The following is a 23,438-nucleotide window of genomic DNA, read 5'->3' as shown; positions in this document are numbered from 1 at the left end:
TTGAATTGTTTTTTCATGAAATAATACCCTGTTTCCCCCAAAATAAGACCTCCCCGGATAATAAGCCCAATCAGGCTTTTGAGTGCATGCGCTAAAATAAGCCCTCCCCCAAATATTGCAGTACAGCAGCAGCCATGAGGCAACAACGCTCATCACCTTCTGCACCTCAAAAATCACAAGACCACCCTGAAAATAAGGCCAAGCACTTATTTCAAGGGTCAAAAGAAAATAAGACCTTGTCTTATTTTCGGGGAAACATGGTACTATTCTGAGAGTCTGGATTTACAAGGAACTAATAAGCAAACTAATGAGCCAATCAAAGGTAGCTAATTTTATCATGGCAAAGAAAAATACTGGGGCAGAGAAGCATGGTCAAAATTGGAAGTCAGGAAAAATAAAACAACCTAGTAAACTGTAGGATATTCACAAGTCATGGTTATACTTGTTAATTAATTGTTGGAGCCAGAGGTAACAGTGTTACGTCTCTCAGCCTTAAAAAAAAATATACAGTATTCATTTTTGAAGCCATATGTCCTCTTTTCACAATTTGAAGAACATAAATTTGTAAAAACTAGGGACGAACCAGTAACTGGCACTTGTATATATCAGCCTTCTCAGATATGATGCCATCCATATTATGATTGTGGCTAATAGTGGGGAATTGTAGTTCCAACAGAATTGGAGATGCTCAGCTGGGGAAAGCTGATCTACTTTATAAATCTTGGCAAACTGAACTTTGAAGACTTCTAAAAATGGATTTCTTAATGGTTATATCAGAACTAACAATTGCTCATGATCTCCAACAGCAGGATGGAACGATTCTTCTCAGGTGAGCAGTCCAGAGCGTGACAATGAGATGTTTAACAGTGGGGAGACTGGGCAGGGTGATTCCCGCAGCATCACTCCTGTCGATATACCTGTGACAAGCCAAGCAGCCACCCTACTACCTGTACACGTCTATCCCCTCCCACAGCAGATGAGAGTTGCCTTTTCTGCTGCTAGAACTTCTAACTTGGCTCCTGGAACTTTAGATCAACCCATCGTGTTTGACCTCTTGTTAAACAATCTTGGCGAAACCTTTGATATACAACTTGGTAGGTTCAATTGTCCTGTTAATGGTACTTATGTATTCATATTCCATATGTTGAAGCTAGCTGTGAATGTACCATTATACGTGAACCTCATGAAAAATGAAGAGGTTTTAGTCTCTGCGTATGCCAATGATGGGGCTCCAGATCATGAGACTGCAAGCAACCATGCAGTCCTCCAGCTCTTTCAAGGAGACCAGATTTGGCTACGCCTTCATAGAGGAGCTATTTACGGAAGTAGTTGGAAATATTCTACCTTCTCAGGATATCTCCTGTATCAAGACTGAACATTAAGCTGCTCCAACGGTTTGGTGAAGGAAGGTTAAAACTGGTGGGCTAGTTTCACATTGCATACTAAATACTAAAGTGGGAAAATGGTGATCTGTCTTGCAACGAGTTGGAGTTGGATCAGCACTAATGTGGCACTTTATCAGTTGTGATATAACCTTGATAGTAAAGCTCTGAATGTTATGTTTGCACTTACTCTTGAACTGTAATTTATCAGCTTACTATGCTATTCAAATTTGCCTCAAGTTTAGGCTCTTCGCAACGCCTTGTGCCTAAATAAAAACAATTAATATGCCTTAGTATCAATGTCTCTGCTACTGTGATAATTCTGGGTCATATTAACTTTCTGGAGGGCTGTGAAGACTTGGCTTGTTCATCCGGGCATTATGCTAGGATAGAAGTGACTAAATACAAGTGTGAATTTAGAGTTAGTGGGATAGTTCTGAGATTGAGTTAATATGGTGGTGTTGACCAGATTTCATTCTGTTTTTAATTGAATGTTATTTTGAACTGCCAAGGGTTATCACATACAAGATAGGCGGCCATATAAGTTTATAAAAATAAAAAAAAAAGGATTCCACTGGAAAAAGAAAACAGATGCGGTTAGGAAGTATGTTCCTTGTGGGTGAAAAGTTGCAGATTCGATCCCCCAAATCTTCTGGTAGGAGGAAGAAATAGCAGATGATGGTGTTGCCTGGAGAATTACTACTAAAAATTAGATGGACATTCCCCCCCCCCCCCCAAATCTGTAACGCAGCAACATTTTTATTTTTTAAACGTTGAAAGCAAGAGGAATATTGAGACTAAGATTCATTTCCTATTTATGTAATTATGTAGAAAATTTGAGTTCTCAACACAGCAGCTGCCAGAACATCTCTTGATTCCCAGGATTGGGAAACTAGCACCCCACATAGCAAAACATCAGCTGCAAGCATCATCATCATTTCTAAAACTGCTTCTGGCCTTGTATTTTACCTGGCAGTAGTTCAGGGCTTAAGAGCTATACTTTTACTGCCTGGGGGAAAATAAAGTAAGTTAAAGTGGTAGAAATGGGGCAAGCCACCATATAATTGGGCACTGTGACTAACCATGGTGTGAGACCATAAGATGTTCCTCAAGTTCTAAATGTGTTCATAAGCCCTAAAAGTTGGAGATCTTGAGTTTTATAGTCTTTGCCCTTTTGATGCCAATGCTGCAGCAGAAAAATAACTTACAGGTAATTAAATAAATGGGGAGATGGTAGACCTTTACACAAGCAGGAATGTTACATCTTATTTTATTAAACCACTAGTTCTGTTGGTCACTTTGCTTCAGATTTTACACCTTTTATTATAAAACTCTGTTGTTGGAAATGAGTGGCTATGTCACTCAAGGTGTTTGTTAGGAACTGTTGCCTTGGATACCGGAAGACTAAAGGCTTCAAGATCTGCACTATAGCATCACCGTGGAACCACTCTGGAGATAATCACAATTGAGGACTTTATTTGAAACTACCTGAAGAGCAGATTGGAAGAATACCGTAAAGCAGAGATGGTAAATTCTCCTCTGCATTCTCCACCTTTTCTCTACAACTTTGGTTCTGATTTATTTTATTTTCCTGGTATTGGTATACAAGAACAACTACTAACCATCTAGAAAGTGCCTCTCCCCCCTCTTTCTCTCTTTAAAAAGTTCCCATTTAATTTGACTTGGCATTTTATAAATTCTTAAAGGCCCTCCTATTTTTCCAAATGACAGTTATGTTAGTTGAATTATTTGTGAAGCTTCCATCACAAGCTCTAGCCTTTTCTCTCTCTCCATCAAAGGATTCAGTTGGCTTATGTCCTGAAGGCACCTCCAGATCTTTTTGTGAATGTGTGCGGTACTGAAAAGCTTGCAAACATCTCAGTATGGTGAGGTAATAAAACATTTTAAACTTGCTCTGTGTGTTACCCTTTTTTAAGAAAAACAACAATGAACAGGTTAACAAATATTAAACTATAATTGTCGGACTTACTGAAAGTAAAAAAGAAACACACCTGAAATGTGCCTGTTTAGTATGCAGTTCTTTTAAACAGTTGGGGTTTTAATTGTACAGTAATTGTTTCTTGAAAACAGTTTTCTGTTATAAGCAATCTTATTGATAAAATCTTGTGGATTGTTTCATTTGCAAGTAGCAAATCCACAAAAGTTATTCCTGAATTATAGCTGTATGGAAATGTGTCTGGCCCCTTTTGGATGTTCTGAATATTTGCTTTCCTTTGCAATTGAATATGATCAGGGCTTCGCGTGGATCCATCTGATAAACAAAGAGAATGAAGAAATTTAAAAGTTAAGTACTTGTTTCATTTACTTCCCAAAGTCAGTCAATCTGCAGCCTATCACTGTGGTTGGCTTCCTTCGGTAACTTGTTGCATCACATTCTAGGCTGCATAAACAGAGGGATAGAATCAAGATCAAGTGTTAATACCACTTTATAATGCCTTGGTAAGGCCACACTTGGAATACTGCATTCAGTTTTGGTCGTCATAATGTAAAAAAGATGTGGAGACTCTAGAAAGAGTGCAGAGAAGAGCAACAAAGATGATTAGGGGACTGGAGACTAAAACATGAAGAATGGTTGCAGGAACTGGGTATGTCTAGTTTAATGAAAAGAAGGACTAGGAGACATGATAGTAGTGTTCCAATATCTCAGCGGCTGCCACAAAAAAGGGAGTCAAACTATTCGCCAAAGCATCTGAAGGCAGAACAAGAAGCAATGGGTGGAAACTAATCAAGGAGAGAAGCAACTTAGAACTGAGGAGGAATTTCCTGACAGAACAATTAATCAATGGAACAGTTTGCCTCCAGAAGTTGTGAATGCCCCAAACCCTGGAAGTCTTTAAGATGTTGGATAGCCATTTGTCTGAAATGGTATAGGGTTTCCTGCCTAGGCAGGGGGTTGGACTAGAAGACCTCCAAGGTCCCTTCCAACTCTACTATTGTATTATTGTACTTAACTGCAATAACGAATGCTTTTAACAAATGCTTCCTATAATTGGAGATTAACCTCATATTGCTGTGTAGGAATTTTGGCCAATTCCTCCATGGTGTAGTGTGTTAATTTGGTAGCATTCTAGGATTTTTTTAGTGGAACTGCTGCAATTCAATGGCATTTAGGCCTGAACTTTGATTTAGCAACTCAAGAACACTGAGTTTGTTTTTCTTTATCCATTCTCTTGCAGATTTGCTTGTATGTTTGGGATCGTTCTGTTGCTGCATGAACCACTTCACCTCAACTTTAGCTGTCAGAAAGATGGCCTGATACTCTTCTGAGGAATTATTAAAAGTAGAATCATGCTTTATTCAATGATACCAAGTCATCCAGAGGTTGAAGCAGCAAAGTATCTCCAAACTATGACACTACCCCATCCATATGAGGTTCTTATTGTGGAATGCAGTGTTTGGCTTCCACCAGTCCTAATTGAACCTGTGTGACTTGAGAAGTTCCACCTTTGATTTATTGGCCCATAGAACACTTCTGCAGGAGTCTGGAGCTTCATCCAGCTGCTTGGCAAAATTTAAATATCTATGGCTTCTCATTTCTCATTACTCTGTTTTACACAGTCCTTTTCTAATGGTACAGTCAAAATTTGGCCAGATCCTTGGATGGCATTCTAGGGTTCTTTGTGACTTCCTAGCTAGTTCTATCCAGTGATAAGAGCCACTTTTTAAAAAAGATTTACAATTATCTCAATTGATCTTAGTTGCAAGATTGTCTCTGGTGAAGCTTCTGAGGATTAGAATGCTTTTGTAGCCTTTTCAGACAAATGGGTATCAACGATGATTTACAGATGTCTTCAGAAATTTCTTCTGAGGTGAGAGAGATGTGCCTTAGAATTTTTGTGGTGTGAACATCAGTGATGTTGGGCTCTGATCATTAGCCATAATTATGCCCTTTAATTGATGGCATGATTTTTCTCCTACTGTTACACATTGGTTGATTTGTTTATGAAATAAAGGAAACAAGCATGTTCTTTGTTCATTTAGATTAGGTATATATCAGTAGGATCTGTAGTTAAACTGAGCCAAACTTGATTTGAGCTAAAAAGATTGAGAACATCCAAAGGGCCAAATACTTTTTAACTGAATGATATGTGCATATGTTGAACATAAAGAAGCTTCCTGATATCTCTCTATAGAATACTGGAAACATTCAAACTCATGTCAGGGATAATGTCTCTGAGCATGGTTGGCACATGTATGTGTAGCACTGGGATCCTGAATTTTATGCAGAGCATATTACAAGGGTTTTTTGTGCAGATTTCAGTGCCAGAATTAAATGCTTAAAAATGCTTAAAATCATTTCAATGTGTCTCATTGTGTTTTTATTTAGTAAATAACATGAAAGCTATGTATTAGTTACATAGCATCTGAACAATTCAAGAAATTCAAGAAATTTAGGCCTTAGCCACCTTAGATAAAGATGAAAATTAGTCCTTTACACAACATACGTGCTATTGTTCCCCATCCTATATCTATATTTGTTTTCAATTTCCTAAAAGCATTTTGCATTTGTCTTGTTACATTTAGTACTTCAGTAAGTTAAAAAGTTTATGTTTTCGACTGTTAGCTACCCTCTCATTTTCCATCAGCTGCAAACTAGCTAAGGTATTTATCTGCTTCTTTAGGAGAAGAATAAAAATGTTGAAAGTATGCTGGGCCAGCGTCCCACTTGGTCCCAGATCACAATCCAGTTCAATGAGTTACAAAGGAGAACTCTTGATTTTCACGAGTGACTTCTAACATATACCAGCCATTCAGCCAATGTAGAATAACGTACGGGTGTTTGGAAATGAAGGGGACTTCCATTTAACAAACTTACAAAACCCCAGATTATCGTTTATTGGAATAAAATGAATATGTACATCCTCTAAACAACCAGTAGGCTGATTATATATAATCGGGGATATTATCTAATATATAATCAGCCTACCGGCTTAGAGGATGTGCATATTCATGTATGTATGTATATACAGTGTATATATATATATATATATATATATATATATATATATATATATATATATATATATATATATATATATATATATATATATATATATTGTTTGTTTTTTTTTAATTTGTGCTGATAAATAGTATATATTTGTGCTGATAAATAGTATATAGTATATATATATGTATATATATCCATAAGCAGTTCTCTGTAAGCAGTTTTTTTTTGTCTGCACCATTTTTCTAATCGGATAGAAATTTACACATAGTCCTCAATTTATGACCACAATTGAGCCCAAACTTTCTGTTGTTAAGCGAGACATTTAAATTTTGCCCCATTTTAGGACCTTTCTTGCCACAGTTATGTGCATTACCGCAGCTGATTAGTTAATAACCCAATTGTTCAGTGAATCTGGCTTCCGGCATTGATTTTGTTTGTCAAAAGGTTGCCAAGGGTGATCATGTGACTTTGGGACAGTGTCTGTCATAAGCATGAGTCCCTTGCCTGGCTTCTGAATTTTTGATCACATGATCATGGGGATGCTACAAAAATAACTGAAAAAAATGGTTCTAAGTCACTTTTTTCATTGCCCTTATAACTGAACGATCAATAAATGAAGTGGTATAAGTTGAGGATTATCTGAATTTATATTTACTTAATTTATATAATATATAATATATAAATATATATATTTTATATTAAGAATTCTATTCTATTGAGAATTCTATCTGTATAGGAAAAGGCGAGATAAGAGAAAGCCTGAGTTTCCCTTCAGGGAACTACTACGATCCTCTCCCCCCCCCCCCCCCCCCGCAGCGACCAGCTCCTTGTACCGGGCACCCAATTTCTTTCCGTACAGCAACATGGCGCCCAACGTACGCGCGTCGGGAGAACTGGGGGGTGGGAGGGAGGTGGGCGCGCTGGAGCCGCAAAGTTTCGTCTTCGCGACAGTTTGGCTGTCGTAAACCGGTGAATGGCTCCCGTGTAGCCAAAGTGGGGGGAAGGAGGGAGCCGGCGAGCGTGTGCGGCGGCCGCTGTCCTTCCCGCTGAGGCGCGGAGAGATCATGGATCCCAACCGAATTATCCAGGCGCTCAAAGGCACCATCGACCCCAAGCTGCGCCTGGCGGCCGAGAATGAGCTCAACCAGGTAAGTCCGCGATGGGCTCGGGCCTCGGCCCGGGCGGGGGTGGGGAAGGGGCTCCGGAGGGTCTCTGTCTAGATCCGCCGCCCCTTTTCCCGCCCGCCAGCCTCGTCCCCTTCGGGCGGAGCGCCTGTCTTTGCTTCTTGCCGACGCCTCGGAGGAGAAAGCCCGCCTTAATTCCCAATCTACAGCCTCGTAGGTTAGCTCCGGCGGTTGTGTGAATCCAAGTTAGTTTAGGGTGTTCCGTGTTTCAGGCGCATCCAGAAGGTCCACATCTTCTTGTCGCTTTCAGCATAGGCAACGTTGTGCAAAGGGACACAAAAGCAACGGGAGACACTAAAAGCTGAAGAAATGCAGGCAACAGATGAATAGAATGGAATAGAATAGAATGGAAAGGAATAGGAATAGGAACGAATAGGAATAGAATAAGAAAAGAATAGGAATAGGAATAGAATTGAAATGGAATAGGAATGGAATGGAAAGCTATAGCAATAGGAAAGAATAGGAATAGAATAAGAAGGGAATGGAATAGGAATAGAATAGAATAGGAATAGAATAGAATTGGAATAGGAAAAGGAAAAGGAAAGAATAGGAATAGAATAGAACTGGAATGGAATGGAAAGCAATAGGAATAGGAAAGAATAGAAATAGAATAAGAAGGGAATGGAATAGGAATAGGAAAGAATGGGAATAGAATAGAATATAATTCTTTATTGGCCAAATGTGATTGGACACACAAGAAATCTGTCTTTGGTGCATATGCTCTCAGTACATAAAAAGACAAGATACATTTGTCAAGAATCACAAGGTACAACACTTAATGATAGTCATAGGGTACAAATAAGCAATCAGGAAACAATATCAATATAAATCATAAGGACACAAGCAACAAAGTTACAGTCCTGCAGTCATAAGTGGGAGGAGATGAGAAAAAGAGAAACTATAGTATGGTGTTTATTGTCATTGTACATAATCAATACAACAAAATTGGTTATGTAGTAGTATAAATCTGGTTCATGCACACACACACACACCTCAATTTCTCCCTGCTGCCTGTGTCACCTTTTGTTCTTTAAACTTCTTATCCAGGGCCTCCAAGAGGATTATTAAGTGCTGGAATAGAACTAGTATGGCCCCCCCTCCCCTACACATGGGCAAATAAATCAATAATGTCCTAATTGTACATTTACAATGCACAGCGTTTTTGAGCTCCAGATTTTGGAGACGCCATTTCATAACCATTCATAAACTGAAGTGAAATATAAAATATATTCATAAACAGAATGAAACTAAACTTACAAACTTAAATAAATAAGTAATGAAATTAAAATTCAATAAATTACATAAATAACTGTTTGCTGAGTTTCAATTTGATAAAGGTTATGTCAAGCGAGGCTGCAAGGCGGTTTTGCTATACACACAAAGTCTAGAGTTCAAAGTATATATCCAATATTGTTTTTCTTTTTAAAAAATTGGTTTCGTAATTTTTTAAAAAATCCCCTTCATGGCCCCCCCTTTGAGCTCCATGCGCCCAGAACAATGTACCGGCTGCACCCCCCCCCTCTCCTCAGGCCTGTTCTTATCTTTCACATTTTCAGGATTTTATCTGTTCCTGTCTATCACAGCTTTCTCCCCCCCCCCCTTCCTAATATATTTAGTGGGCAGTTCAATCAGAGTTCACCTCTTTCTGTAACCGCCTCATGCCAGTCATGGGTTCCTGTATTCATTTCTCATTTATCCAGTGCCCATTTATGTATAGTTTACTCATTTTGCCAGTTACGCTTCTTCTTCCTGTTCCCATCACACTTCCGTTATATTAAGGGTTTGTTTTGTCTGACTACCCAACTCTCATTTCTGTATAAGAAAATGGATAGAAACAGACTTCTTTGTTGTTGTTTTCTTTTAAAAAAAGATTCCTCACAGCAGATTATATAGTATGCATTTTCTGCCACTATTTAAGCGTCCTAAAATTTCTCAAGCCATTCCCGCCTTTGTTAAACATTCTACCAAGGTACATAGACAATTGCATGTATTTACTCTAGCGTGTTGCTGTTTATGTTGCATTCATTTTCCCTATGTTTTCTCAAACCTTTGTCTTTCAACTAAGAAGGTTCATACTGCAGCATGCAATCCAATGGTATGCTGTAAATCATTCATGTTCTTAGTGAACATGTTCACGTTCATGTTCTTGTTATAGACTGTTTGCAAAAGTATACAGGTATCTCTTACATCTTGATCTATCACCATCATCATCATCATACTAGCCCAGTGTTGGCGAACCTTTTTGGCAATGAATTGCCAAAACGGGAGGGCGTGTTGAAAACCGGAAGAGCAGCCGCCCGATGCGCATGCGTACGCTGGGAAGATGATCTTCCGGTTTACGGCATGTGCATGCCCAGCCAGTTGGTCGTTGCACTGGCATATGCACCAGAAACCCGAAGACCAGACTCCTGGTGTGCATGTGCTTGCTGGGAAGATAATCTCATGGTTTACGGGGTGCACATGCTTATGTGCCGGAAGACCAGGTGGCCGGTGCACATGCGCATGTCAGAAACTGGAAGATCATCTTCCCAGCATGCACATGTGCACCGGGTGGCTGCTCTTCTTGTTTCTGGTGCTTCCACGTGCATGAAAACCAGCTGGCCGGCGCACCGAAACCCGGAAGAGCAACAGGTGACGGCTCGTGTGCCTGGAGAGATGCCACTTCCGGCACGCGTGCCATAGGTTCGCCATTACAGTCCTAGCCATTGTCTATCCATGGCAGGACAAAGGCCTCTTCCGCATGTTTCAAACCAATATGGTCTTGAGCTTTTCTTTGCCAGTTGGGCCCACAATACTTGCTGGTGTTGTTACTCCATCTTGTTTTAGGCCTCTTTTGTGGATCGTTTTTATCAACTGGACTCCATTCTGTGACTGCCTTAGTTCACCTGCTTCTTGCTACGTGACCAGCCCATTTCCATTTCAATTATTTTACTCTTTTGAGGGCATTGCATATTTTCATTTGTTCTCGAATCCATATGCAGGTTTTTCTAGTTTGTCTTGTGGTGGCCACTTTTTAAAGTGTTAAAATAAATTCCAGTCTAATCTACAGCTCTGGAGCTCAAATACCGGAACGGTACCCAGTGCTCCTGGCAGGCACCGGTACGCCTGTACCGGGGCGTACCGGTCGTAACCCACCACCGTTCTACGCTAACCTTGTCTCAGATCAAAATGTCTGGCCTTAGTTGATTCTTGAATGACTCCAGAACTGTAGATTAGACTGGGATTTATTTTAACCCTTAAAAAAGATAGTGGCCAATTATTTTTCTATTGTCATAAAAGTTGCATGGACACTGGCATGTTCTTGAAGTCAGCAGGAGTCAAGATTGACTCACAGAAAACTTTAGTTTGTAGTCTGTGGGGTGCTGTCCAGGAGAACCTAGTGCTGATGCATTGACATGTCTTTTAGGTTTCCGTTATGTATAATTTTATTTTGCAGAGCAACTTGCATGATGGCAACTTGAAGAATTACCATATTTTTCAGAATATAAGACGCACCAAGATTTCAAAGAAGCAAATTTTTAAAAAAAGTTTTTGCACTCTGCAGACCTTTCAAAAACAGCCTGTCTTTCACGAAAACAGGCCCATTTTTGGTTTAACAGAAATGGCATGCATAGCCTTTAGGAGGCTTATAGAGTGCTCCTGGGTCCTGGGTGGGGGTGGGGAGGCAAAAATGCGCAAAAGACTGCCTGCTTTTCTCTCAGGAGCACTCTGGAAGCCTCCTAAAGGTTGTGCACGGCCATTTTTGCAAAGGGGGCAGGGTTTCGGGAGGCTAAAAATGCTGTATTCAGTGTATAAGACACACCCAGATTTTCACTCTCCTTTTTGAGGGAAAAAGGTGCATCTTATACTCTGAAAAATAATTGAGTTGAGCATCTCCAAGAAATGCCAGTATCATTGTCTTCTGGGAAATCTAGGGCCTTGTTTTAGACAATACGATATTCTAAACACAATTGGTTAAGCACATTGCATCAAAAGATATTTAGATTATAATAAGATAAAGTGAGATAGTGAAATATCCTCTACAATACAATTGGTTGTCTGTCCCTTAGGAATAAATTAAAATTAAAACTGAAATAGTATAAAATTTATATTCAATCTTCCTTATTGAATTTCAAGCTAAAATAACTTGGTTGACATAGTTTAAGTTGTTTATACTGTGGATAGAGAAACTTACAGATAGTAAATAATGTATTCCATTAGTGCTATAAATTATATATCAAATTAACATATGAATGCTAAAATCCAATTTTTGGATGTTTCTCTATTCCATGCATGATTGTAGTGCAGGAATGTTTCCAATTAGAATTAAATTCTTTGTCATATCGTAGATTTTCTTGCCCATATTTCAGTACTTGTACCTGTTTTATTTGTGCCGTCTATTTGTTACATTCTTTCAAAAGTATATAATAATAAAATAGAAAATAAAGAAGGAGGAGAAAAGAAGAAAAAATAGAATAAAACTGGATGACCTATTCCAGTGATGGCAAAGGTTTTTCTGCTCGAGTGTCAAAAGAGTGTGCACACCCATAATGCAATGTCCTCCCCGCAAGCATGCGCACACAACACACACACACACCGCCTCTCCCTCCCCCCACGGCGCGCATGCGCACAGGCCTCACTGAAGCCTCTGGACTTTTGGTAGACCTGTTGGGCTGTTTTTCACCTTCCCCAGGCTTCAGAAAAGCCTCTGAAACCTGTGGATAGTAAAAAAAAAATGGGCCCAACGGGCCTACCAGAAGTTTGGAAATGAACTTCCAGTTTGCCTGTTGGGCCGTTTTTTGCCCTTCCCTAGGCTTTAAGAATGCCTCCTGAAGCCTGGGGAGGGCGAAAATGGCCTTCCCCTTCCTCCGGAAGACCGAAAATCAGATGGCCCGCATGTCCATGCGCGCTGGAACTGATATAGGGCAATGCCCCGCGTGCCCTCAGATATGGCTGAGATATGCCACCTGTGCCACGCGGGTCATAGGTTCACCATCACAAACCTATTCTCGGAGAGATCTAGTGATATTTCAATTTGCTCCTAACTGAAAGGCAGGAGACCCTCTATTTTAATATCCCGCAGTTCTACATTTTAATATACTCCATTTGTTTTCATTTAGAAAAAGCTAGCTTAGTTTGTACTTGGCAAAACACTCATGGACTGATTTTTTCAATGTTAGAAAGTGTTCTGACCCCCCCTCGTCCCACACCAACACACACTCCGAGCCAGAGATAAGCTACGGCATTTAATTAACAGACAGACAGATCCTTGGCAGCAAACCAGCACAGACAAGCTCGGGCAGCAATAAACACAGATAAGGCTTGGCAGCAATCCAGCCTGCCAAGCTCACAGTTATGTCCTCTGACATTCAAGCCTGTGTTGACTTCTGCAAAGACGGGCGTGTGCACAAGAAGTCTTTTTATAGTCTAGAGAGGAGCCTAATGACCACCAGCTGAGTGCAATTACCTCCTGTAACTGCGCAACTGTTCCTGACGCCTAGTAGCTCTTCGATGGCGTGCATCCAGGAACAACTCACTATTGGCATCTGGTTCACTCTCCCTTGTCTTCTCCCCACTGGTCCAATGTCAGGTGCCTCCTGGTGGCCAACCAGCCTCTCTGCGCCCTGCTCGGAGTCTGAACCCTGTCCAGGGTCCTCCAGAGCCGACTCATCGGGCCCCTCGCTGTCGGAGTCTGGTGGCAGCTCCAATGGCTTCTGCTGGGCCACAACAGAAAGTATATTTTGCTGAACGGTGACAACCCAGATTTTCTGTTGAATGTCTTTGAGCCAAGAACTTCTCCAGGGGCTTTGGATCTGAATACATAAAGTCAGCATAGAGCTTCATGTTATCCATTACATGTACATAATTACATGCTGTCTAAAGTAAATCAGAGAAGACACACAAACTTTAAATCCGTAGCAGTTTTAAGTTTATGACTCCCTCAGCCCCTCTTCGACAATTACATGCATTCCAAAAGTGGCCTCTTGTGACCATCACAGCAGAACTTTCAAAGGGGGACTTTGCCAAATGCATTTGGCTCAGTGTAGTTTTTCCTTCGCCCTATGGCTTCCCAGATTATCTACACCTGGTTGTAGAAAGCGCCAGCCGACAAAGTGAAGCGGCTCTGCATGCAGTTCTGAGACATCTGTGTCCAACTTTGCAGAAGATCTATTGAACCATTCCCAGCCCCATCCTTAAAATGAGACAAAATTGGACTGGAAATGGGTTTTTTTTTTAAGAGTGGGAATTGTAATAGTTTGCTTCCTGGTAGCTTCCCTCTTTTGCTCCTTTCTTTATTAATGAAGCAGCACACCAGCCATGTGCCTCAGCCATTAAACCATTCTGCTGTTGAATTTCAGGGGCATTACCTTGGGGGTGCGTGAGGGCTACATGTAGAGTTGGGTTGTTGATTCCTGTTGTATAACCAATTTTGTTGTATTTAAGTACAATGAATGTTGAATGTTGATTTTATTTATATGCCGCCCTTTTCCCCTGAAGGGGACTCAGGGCGGCTCACAACTCAACCAGGGAAGGGGGATACAAACAGAAAATTAAAAACAACACAAAAACAATACATAATTTAAAATACACAACAGTCATACCAATTCGAGACGGGGGCAATAGTTCTTCAGCCCCAGGCCTGTCTGAACAGCCAGGTTTTAAGGGCTTTGCGGAAGGCCTGGAGGGTGGTGAGGGTTCGAATCTCCACGGGGAGTTCGTTCCAGAGGGTCGGAGCAGCCACAGAGAAGGCTCTCCTCCGGGTAGTCGCCAGTCAACACTGGCTGGCGGATGGAATTCGGAGGAGGCCTAATCTGTGGGATCTAATCGGTCTAGTGGAGGTAATTGGCAGCAGGTGGTCTCTCAAGTACCCAGGTCCAATACCATGAAGGGCTTTATAAGTGACGACTAGCGCCTTGAAGCGTATCCGGAGACCAATAGGCAGCCAGTGCAATGACAATAAAGATTATACTTATACTTATATAAGATGAAAACAGACAATATCAAGTGAATGTTTTAGTATTAAAAAGTGTTGCGGTTATTAACAGATTGGATATTAAATTCCTGACTTGCTTTGGAGACCTCCACAGCAAAAGATAGCAGAATTGCTTCTTAATCTTAAAACCACACGGTCTTTGTTGAGTCTAACTCAATTATTTTTCAATAGGAGAGTGATGCTTAATTCTCTGAAGTACGTAAGACTCCTTAATGCTGCTATCTATACTTTGCTGATTAACCTTTTATGTCCCTTTCAGTCCTACAAGATAATAAACTTTGCTCCCAGTCTGCTACAAATCATTGTTTCTGATCAAGTGGAATTCCCAGTCAGGCAAGCAGGTAGGTGAATTCTGTAGCTTGCCTCTTATTTATTATGTTTAGAACTGAGTTGTTAGTAAACAAACCAGTGGTGGGTTCCTACTGGTTCAGCCCAGTTCGGCCTAACCGGTAATAGCGTGGCGGACTGAGTCACTGAAACTGGCAGCGACCCAGGCCTGCCACGCCCCTGAACCGGTTCTCCCGTAGGAGAGATCTTGGGTTTTGACATCCTGGTTTTTGCTTCTGCTCATGTGCAGAGCAATTTTAGTTGTACTGCGCATGCACGCCCGTGTGAAGCACCCCTGAGCAAACCGGCAGTAGTCTCTGCCGGAACCCACCCCTGAAACAAACTGAAATTATACTTTTAAAAACTTGTCTGTCTGTCTGTGTATTTACCTACCTACCTATTTTCAATTTATGCTGTCTGACTTCAAATGACTTCAGGCAGTTTAAAGGTAAAGGTAAAGGTTCCCCTCTCAAATATGTGCTAGTCATTCCATCAAAGGGGGCTCATCTCCGTTTAAAAGCCGAAGAGCCAGCACTGTCCAAAGATGCCTCCATGGCCATATGGCCACCATGACTAAATGCCAAATGTGCACGAAACGCTGTTACCTTCCCACCAAATGTGGTCCTATTTTTCTATTTGCATGTTTACATGCTTTTGTGCTGCCAGGTTGGCACAAGCTGGGACAAGTAACAGGAGCTCACTCCGTTATGCGACACTAGGGATTCAAACCGCCAAACTGCTGACCTTTCTGATCGACAAGCTTATCATCTTAGCCACTGAGCCACCTTTCTACAGTTTACAATGAATCAAACAATATAAAAACTATATAAATAAGACACCACAAAATAGAAAAGCAGGGACGAAAAAAGAACAAAATGGTGAACCCTGCAGAAACTCCAGAACATCCTACCATCATCCAACAGAGGGGCTGAAGGCACCCTAGTCCAGGGTCTGGGAAATCAACTTTATGGGTTTTGTTTATAGAGTATTTATGGCCCTCTGGAAGGCCAACAGTATGAAAGCCATCTTGATCTCACGGGATACCTCAGTCCATGCAACAAAGAAAGCTCATTTTAGGGGTATGAATTTTCTGAAAATGGAAAAGCCATTTTTGATTATTATTGCTACTGGTAGATCTATACTTTATGTATTGAGTTATCTTTTTCTCAATGGCATCTGCATTTTGGGAATTTCATTACCAGGATTTAAGTTCCTAGTTTCCTGCATGTCATTGGTCTTGAATTGTTATTCTTTTTACAAGATGGACCGGACTCTTGTTTAAAGCTAGATTTATCAATAGCCCTTTTTATGCATGTCTCTCTCCCTCTCCTCCCCTCCCCTCCTTTACCTCATTCTTTAAATACAGCTGCTATTTACTTGAAAAACATGGTGACACAATATTGGCCAGACAGAGAGCCCCCGCCAGGGGAGGTGATATTTCCATTCAATATTCATGAAAATGATCGTCAGCAGATTCGGGATAATATTGTAGAAGGAATTATTCGTTCTCCAGACTTAGTGAGGTATGTCAAGGTTCACACTGGGACAGGCCCCAGAAAGGCCTGAATTTTACACTAAGGAAAACAGATGCTTCTTCTTAGAATAAAGTGAGCAGATTTAAATAACTTGAATAGATGTTTATTCAGCAGAGTGTTGTTTTGAAAAATAGTATTTTGAACGGGTATCAGGTTATAAAAGCATATAGTGAGCCAAATGATTCACTTCTGAAATCGTTCTCATGTGGAAGCGTATTCCAGAACTTTTTCTAAATGAGACGATAGTAACAATTTTTGTAGAAGTCTACGTAGAGAACTGCTGGGATAGAAAAAGGGAAGAATATAATTACAGTTCTTAAAATATGCCTCGTGCCTTTTAGGACATCAGGGCAAAATCGTTTTCCAGATAAAACTAGGAGAGTAGAAATTTAAAATACCTTGTACAAAATACTGCAAATAATTCAGGAAATACCTTAAGATTTCAGAATTGTACATCCAACACAATAATAACAATAGCGAAGAGGTCATCTATTCCAACCACATGCATTCTGCAGGATTCACTACACCATCCCCAATAGATCCAGCCTATATTTGAAACCTCCAGTTTCAAGCACAGAATATCTTGGGTTTGGAAAAGTTTATCTGTTTCTGGATTGTATAAGTGAGATTGTTATCTGAAAGCTGGGAAATCTCACTGTTGTTATTTCCAAAGCCATTTATAGTTGTACGTCTTGACTTTTGTGTCTGCTGAATATTAATTTGAATATATTATTTGTTATTCAATAAGTGTAGGAGCAGAGAGAAGAAAGGAGGGATCCTTTCTCTACAATTACATTTCATGTTGAAATTTTTTTTTTGGCCTATCCTTTAAAATAGGTCCCCAACTACGGGGCCACAGCCCACTACCAGACTGTGGCCCCTTTGGAACTGAGCCACGGAAGCACACGTGAGCGTGGGCACATGTGCAGCTCCACTTGTGCGAGCGTGCATGCGTGTGAAACTCCATTTGCGCAAGTGATGCAGGTGTGTGCCCGCCACTCTTGCAAGTGGAGCTGTGCCATGCTTGGCCCGCCATCCACATGGAACCACCCTCTCTCTCCTCCCGCTCCCTTGCCCCCCGGTTGGAACAAAAAGCTGGAACGGTTGGGGACTGCTGCTTTAAAAGCATTTTGATATTTATTTTTTCAGAAGAATTTGCTGTTAGCTCTTATTAGAGAAAAAGATACATGCATTGTTTCTGGTATAGTGTAATTCAGGAGTTGATGAAGCAGGTCCTTTATCAGACCCTCTTTCAGTTTTTGCCTTCACTCCATCCTTTCTCAAGCTGTTTTTTCTCCACCCAGATCCCAGTTGACAATGTGCCTTCGTGCTATTATTAAGCATGACTTCCCAGGCCACTGGACAGCAGTGGTGGACAAGATTGGGTATTACCTGCAGTCGTCCAATAGCGGAAGCTGGCTTGGAAGCCTCCTGTGCCTGTACCAATTGGTAAAAACCTATGAGTAAGTGGATCTTCCTCAAGGAGAAGGTGCCTTTCCTAAACGTCTAGAAATAACCTCCTAGTTCCGTGATGGCGAACCTATGTGACACATGCACAGGTAGCACATGGAGCCATTTCTTAGGGCATGAGAGTGTTGCCCTGTCAGCTCCAGGACGCATGCGTGTGCTGGCCAGCTGATTTTGGCCTTGATTTTTGGCCATTTTTCGTCCTCCGGAGGCTTCCTTTAAAGCTCCAGAGGGTGAAAAACTGCCCAATGTGCAAACCGGAAGTTCGGGAATGGACTTCCTGTTTACATGTTGGGCTGTTTTCACCCTCTGGAGGCTTCAGGGAAGCCTCCTGAAGGTTGAGTGTTAAACTCAAGGCCTGGAACATGGATCTGACCCACGGGATGCTTAGATCTGGCCTGTGTGGGTGCCCTGGAAAAAACAAAGGACTGGCCTGCAGTGCCCCTGCCAGAGAAAATGGACTGACTGGCATCCGGCCCTCCCAAGCTCTGTTTTCGCTGGCAGTGGCTTGCAGGAGGCTATCTCAGCCAAAAATGGAGCTCGGGAGCCCATTTTCTCTGGCAGAGTGCTCGGGCCACCACAGGCACCCCCGATACGAGTGACGTTGAGCTGGCCATGCCCACCCCTAAGGTCAAATACAACCCTGATGCAGCCCTCAGTGAAATCGAGTTTGACACCCCTGATGTAAACATATACAGGTGGAGACTGGAAGGTGTTGTTCACACAGAGAAAAATATTTAAGTTGAGAAAGATTCCTCACACAAACTAAAATAAGTTTTGAATGAGAATCTAATTCCTGGAAACACAAACTTTCCCCTTTTTGCCTACAATGGATTTTCTCCAGGTAAAATTGGGAAAGTTTGATCACCCAAATAATGAGAGATCAAGTGAAAGGGGTGACTCAGTTGTAAGTTTCTGTTTCGGACCTGCAAACTCATATCTTTTTATTTACTCTGAGGCTGTGTTCCAAAACGCCACAGATCTGGGGTGCTAAGAAAAATGGTTAAAATGACCTCTAGTGTGCTGCACTAGGAAAATTAAAATAGCTTCTCCTTTCTGTTTTATTTGGATTTATTGTATTGTCCTGTGGAGATGAGAGAAGGATTACAACCTTCTCTCATCTCCACAGATTTTTTTTAAAAATCAAAACGAAGCAAAATGCAACAAAAGTAAACTTTACTCCTGAAATGTGTTTGGTCTGTTTCCTTCCATAGATATAAGAAAGCTGAGGAACGAGATCCTCTCATTGCCGCAATGCAAATATTCTTGCCTCGAATTCAGCAGCAGATGATCCAGCTTCTTCCTGACAACTCCCATTATTCTGTGCTCCTTCAGAAACAGATCTTAAAAATTTTCTATGCACTCGTTCAGGTATGGCCCTGTATACTGAAAGCAGCAACGGTATGAAGAATTTCCAAAATGCAAGAACCCCTTTTTAGAATTGTGACCCACAAATGCATATTTTGAAGTATGCATTCATTGATTTCAGAGCAGCTACTTTCAAACCTGTGTCCTTAATTTTTAGACGTACAGTGTTTGATTTAAAAAATGTAATAAGATTGTATCTTATTTATTTACTTTTTAGATTTTTATCTAATTTTTATCATGCCTTAAATAACTCAGGGCAGCGAACATACTTAGTATTCCTTCCTCCTCCTTTATTACCCTACAACAGCAATCCTGTGAGGTGGGTTGGGCCGGGCCCATTTTTGGCGAAAACAGGCCGTGCGGAGCATTGCAGAGTGCTTCTGGGGGCCTGGGAGGACAAAAATGTGACGCTAGGAGGGCTTGGAAGCCCCAAAATGGGCCCATTTTGGTGAAAACGGGCTGTGCAGAGTACTGCAGAATGCTTCTTGGGGGCGGGGGGGATAAAAACACAACATGTGGAGGGTATGGGACAGTAGTGGGTTCTGGGCAGTACGGCCCAGTTCGGGTGTACTGGTGATAGCTGGGAGTAGCGGCCACCATACCAGAATGGTGGTTCGTTTGGCTCACCTGCCTGCTCATGTTGCTTACCGTTTTTTGATGCAAACGGGCCAATTGTGCATGCACGTACAGCATACAGCGCCTGCATGACCTCCGCCAAGCAGCTGAGTGTCGCTGGGCGGTGGCATGCGTACATGCATGCAGCGTGCATGCCTGACAAGGATGCCCGGCCCCATCACAGCATGCTGGTTGCGCCAGGATCCAGAACCCACTAGTTCGGGAAGCCAAAAAGCGCCATATTCGGTCTATAAGACACATCTCAATTTTCACCCTCTTTTGGGGGCGGGGGGAAAGTGAGTTTTATACTCCGAAAACTATTAGCTCACTCTCATAACAAAAAGCAAATTCCAAGCCTTTTAGCACAGAAAAACATTGAGATGATAACTGGCTGCTTCCAATGGCTAACTAGCTGGCTGTCCTAGTACATAGGTTTCAAAGACAACAAAGAAATAGTCTATGGTCATTGGAGGTTAAAAAAAGGTATCACAGCTTCCAGTTAATACATTCTCTAAATATTGTGTGTATATTTTGTAATATACAGTCAGGGACTGTATATTTTACGTATTCAATAATATTGATATTTTCTTTTTCCTCTTAACTTCAGTACGCTTTGCCACTTCAGCTGGTGAATAACCAAACGATGACTCAGTGGATGGAGATTTTCCGGACTGTCATTGACAGAAATGTGCCTCCTGTAAGGTTTACATTACTGGACAGCTTTAATATTCTTTGAGTGCATTGGCAAAAAGGGAAGTGTAGGTTGGGGAACATTTTTATCCAACTATACGGAGGGCGTGTTCGGCTTCTGCCGTGTTCTTGTACTTTAAAAGAAGGTGTAAGGAGGAAGTGGAGCCATTGCTCACACTCCCTTGCTTTTCACTCAGCAAGAATATCATGTACTAAAAGCAAAGCAGTTCGAAATCTAGGTATGTTAAATTGTGGGTCTGACTAAGGCAGTGGTGGAATTCAGCCGGTTTGGACCGGCTCGTGCGAACTGGTTCTTATGATTTTGCACAGTTTGGAGAACCGGTAAAAATCGACCACCAGCTAGCCCCACCCTCCTCGCCCTGCCCCACTTCGCCCTGTCCTATATATTATCTTCCCTTCGCCTTGTGAGATGGCGTCTGGGCAACTGAATGGAGCTGAGTGTTTACTGGCCAGACGCCCTACCTGTTACCAATGCGGAATTTTATTCAGCAGATATATTCTCATTGTACCCAGAGAGAAATATCTGCCTCTACCTAGGATTGAGCCCACAGCCTCCTGATTGTGAGGCGAGAGCTCCACCTCTAGGCCACCGTGCCACTCAGGTATCTAAATGCTATTGCTAAGTTGTGTCTAGAGACTACGAAGGCTGTAGATTCTTCTTATCATGCTCCATTGATGTTAACTGCATTGATGGCTGATAGTTCTTTCCTTTGGTTAGGAAACACTCCAGGTTGATGAAGATGACCGGCCAGAATTGGTGTGGTGGAAATGTAAGAAGTGGGCTTTTCGGATTGTTGCTCGTCTTTTTGAAAGGTTATTATGCTAATAACAAAGAATGACATTACTAAATCTTGTTTTGGCATGTTTATAATGTTTCCAAATTGTAAATGTTTTTTTAAAAAATTGCCCCAAGTTCAAGTATCAGCAAATCTAAAAAAAAAATAAAAAAAATTACTCTATCGGCTATAAAAATGTGGCGATTTTAATGGAATTTGTGCGTTCCTTTTGCCATAAAGATGGCCTTTAATTGCATGAGTGAAAATTAATGGGAAGTTCAATGATAGTGAGGTATACTTTAGTATGTTTTTATAAAGTAATATATTGATGTTCTTTTGCTTTGACACTTTTAAAGGTATGGTAGTCCTGGAAACGTAACAAAAGAATATTTTGAATTTTCTGAATTCTTCTTGAAAACCTATGCTGCGGGAATCCAGCAGGTAAAGGCTTGTCTTATTTCGTGAAATAACATGACAATACTTTAACTTGCTCTTTTGTAGCATACACTGAAGACATCGTTAGGTAAAAGAGTAAATGAATACAGCACTTGGATAAGCCCCGGATAAGAAGGTGTGGAAGAAAACTGATCATATCCTGTAAAACTGTTGTTACGGATAATGAGGTTGCTTGTGTTTTCTTAGTCAAAACAACCTACATTTTAGCATTTAGAACCCATTAAAAGCCTCTAATTTTGCTGAAACCTCATTTAATCAGAAAGTTTTATTGTGGGAAGCAATGTTTGTAGCTCTCATCTCTGAGATATCAGTTAGTTGACTGTTTGGAGGTCAACTGATTTGGCCCGTAGTTTCCAGCTGATGAAACAGGAGCACGCATGGGGGGAGCAGCAAAAACTGGAAGAGCAGCTCCTCAGGGCACATACATGGGAGCGCCAGAAAAGCAGTTCCCCAGTGTGCATGCGCATGCTGGGAAGCTTTGAGCTTCCAGTTTCCGGCATGCTGGTCACCTGGTCTTCCAGTTTCTGACATGCATGCACACGCAAAGACCAGCTGGCTGGCGCACATGTGTGCTCCGGAAACTGGAAGCTCAACTTCCTGGGTGTGCGCATGTGCACCAGGGAGCTGCTCTTCCAGTTTCCAGCACTCCTGCACATACGAAGACCAGCTGCGCGTGCGAATCTGGAAGAGCAAGAGATGACGGCTAGCATGCCCGGAGAGAATGGCTCTGTATACCACTTCCGGCACACATGCCATTGGTTCCCCATCACGGGAATAGGCTGTATATTATTACAGAAATCGTCTTTAAAGGATTTCATGTTCATTCAGGAAATTGTTAATGGATCAATACCCTCCTTAGGAGTCTAGGAAAATCCAGAGTACATTTTCTATGGAAATGTGATTGCCAGCTTTACTTTTTTAAGTCATATCTTTCTCCATCATATCAATCTGTTAGCTAAAATTAAAACATCATCTAGGGTGTGAGAAACATATTAGCTTTTATCCTTTGCTTAAAATGATTGTGCAGATTTTATTTTCAGTACTTCAAACATGATGGGTCAATGTTGAGTTCTGATTATGTCACAATGCCTTCAACTTTCCTTTAGGTACTCCTAAAAATCTTGGATCAATACAGGCAGAAAGACTACGTAGCTCCACGTGTCCTTCAACAAACATTAAACTATCTGAACCAGGGAGTCCATCACTGTATAACCTGGAAGCAGATGAAACCCCATATGCAGGTCAGTATAAGAGTAGCAATTTGAGCTTGTGGGTAAACTCTGAAAACATGAGTTAGAACGTTTATGATAATTTTGAAATTGAGGTAACAATTGAGAAAGTGATCGCTGTAATGGCAACACGGTCGCGGGAACAAAGATAGCATATTTTCCCCAACAATCTGGGACTTCTTTTACCGACCTCAAAAGGATGGAAGGCTGAGTCAACCTTGAGCCGGTCAGGATTGAACTCTTAGCAATAGGCGGAGTTAGACTGCAATACTGCATTCTAACCACTGCATCATTGCGGCTCAGATAATCAATTAATTACACAGTTGTTTCATTTGCCTGTATTTCTTTCTTACACAGTGCCTGTAAGGTCAATTTCCAGAAATAGTCATGTTTAATCTACAAGTTATTGCATCAAGTGTAAGGCTGTTACCTAGTGAATCTTTTCT

General features: G+C 41.4%; 2 protein-coding genes across 21 annotated transcripts in view; both read left to right on the top strand.

The window, feature by feature from the left end:
- CAPRIN2 (caprin family member 2) overlaps nucleotides 1-4,759 on the top strand; it is a 35,390-nt gene extending 30,631 nt beyond the window's left edge. For 12 of the 18 annotated variants that reach the window (XM_087722954.1, XM_087722955.1, XM_087722960.1 and 9 more), the window contains one exon: nucleotides 807-1,678. In XM_087722954.1, the coding sequence (XP_087579080.1) occupies nucleotides 807-1,375 (569 nt within the window). In that variant the 3' untranslated portion in view covers nucleotides 1,376-1,678. Of the gene's footprint in view, nucleotides 1-806; nucleotides 1,679-3,181; nucleotides 3,274-3,636; nucleotides 3,687-4,579 lie in introns of those variants that run through there. The other 6 variants (XR_015697697.1, XR_015697696.1, XR_015697695.1 and 3 more) reach the window with 6 other exon arrangements.
- A 2,561-nt stretch (nucleotides 4,760-7,320) lies between these two features.
- IPO8 (importin 8) overlaps nucleotides 7,321-23,438 on the top strand; it is a 54,433-nt gene continuing 38,315 nt past the window's right edge. For all 3 annotated transcript variants that reach the window (XM_087722952.1, XM_087722950.1, XM_087722951.1), the window contains exons 1-9: nucleotides 7,321-7,499; nucleotides 14,768-14,849; nucleotides 16,202-16,358; nucleotides 17,675-17,833; nucleotides 19,052-19,208; nucleotides 20,428-20,517; nucleotides 21,250-21,344; nucleotides 21,664-21,748; nucleotides 22,870-23,004. In XM_087722952.1, coding sequence (XP_087579078.1) covers nucleotides 7,416-7,499; nucleotides 14,768-14,849; nucleotides 16,202-16,358; nucleotides 17,675-17,833; nucleotides 19,052-19,208; nucleotides 20,428-20,517; nucleotides 21,250-21,344; nucleotides 21,664-21,748; nucleotides 22,870-23,004 — 1,044 coding nt within the window. In that variant the 5' untranslated portion in view covers nucleotides 7,321-7,415. The remainder of the gene's footprint in view (nucleotides 7,500-14,767; nucleotides 14,850-16,201; nucleotides 16,359-17,674; nucleotides 17,834-19,051; nucleotides 19,209-20,427; nucleotides 20,518-21,249; nucleotides 21,345-21,663; nucleotides 21,749-22,869; nucleotides 23,005-23,438) is intronic.

The sequence above is a fragment of the Thamnophis sirtalis genome, unplaced genomic scaffold, assembly GCF_051295495.1.
Source record: "Thamnophis sirtalis isolate CommonGarterSnake01/CBP01778 unplaced genomic scaffold, rThaSir2_p1.2 scaffold_9, whole genome shotgun sequence".
NCBI classification, from domain to species: domain Eukaryota; kingdom Metazoa; phylum Chordata; class Lepidosauria; order Squamata; family Natricidae; genus Thamnophis; species Thamnophis sirtalis.
Note: the sequence above shows the minus strand (reverse complement) of the source record. Positions and strands in the feature narration are given on the sequence as shown.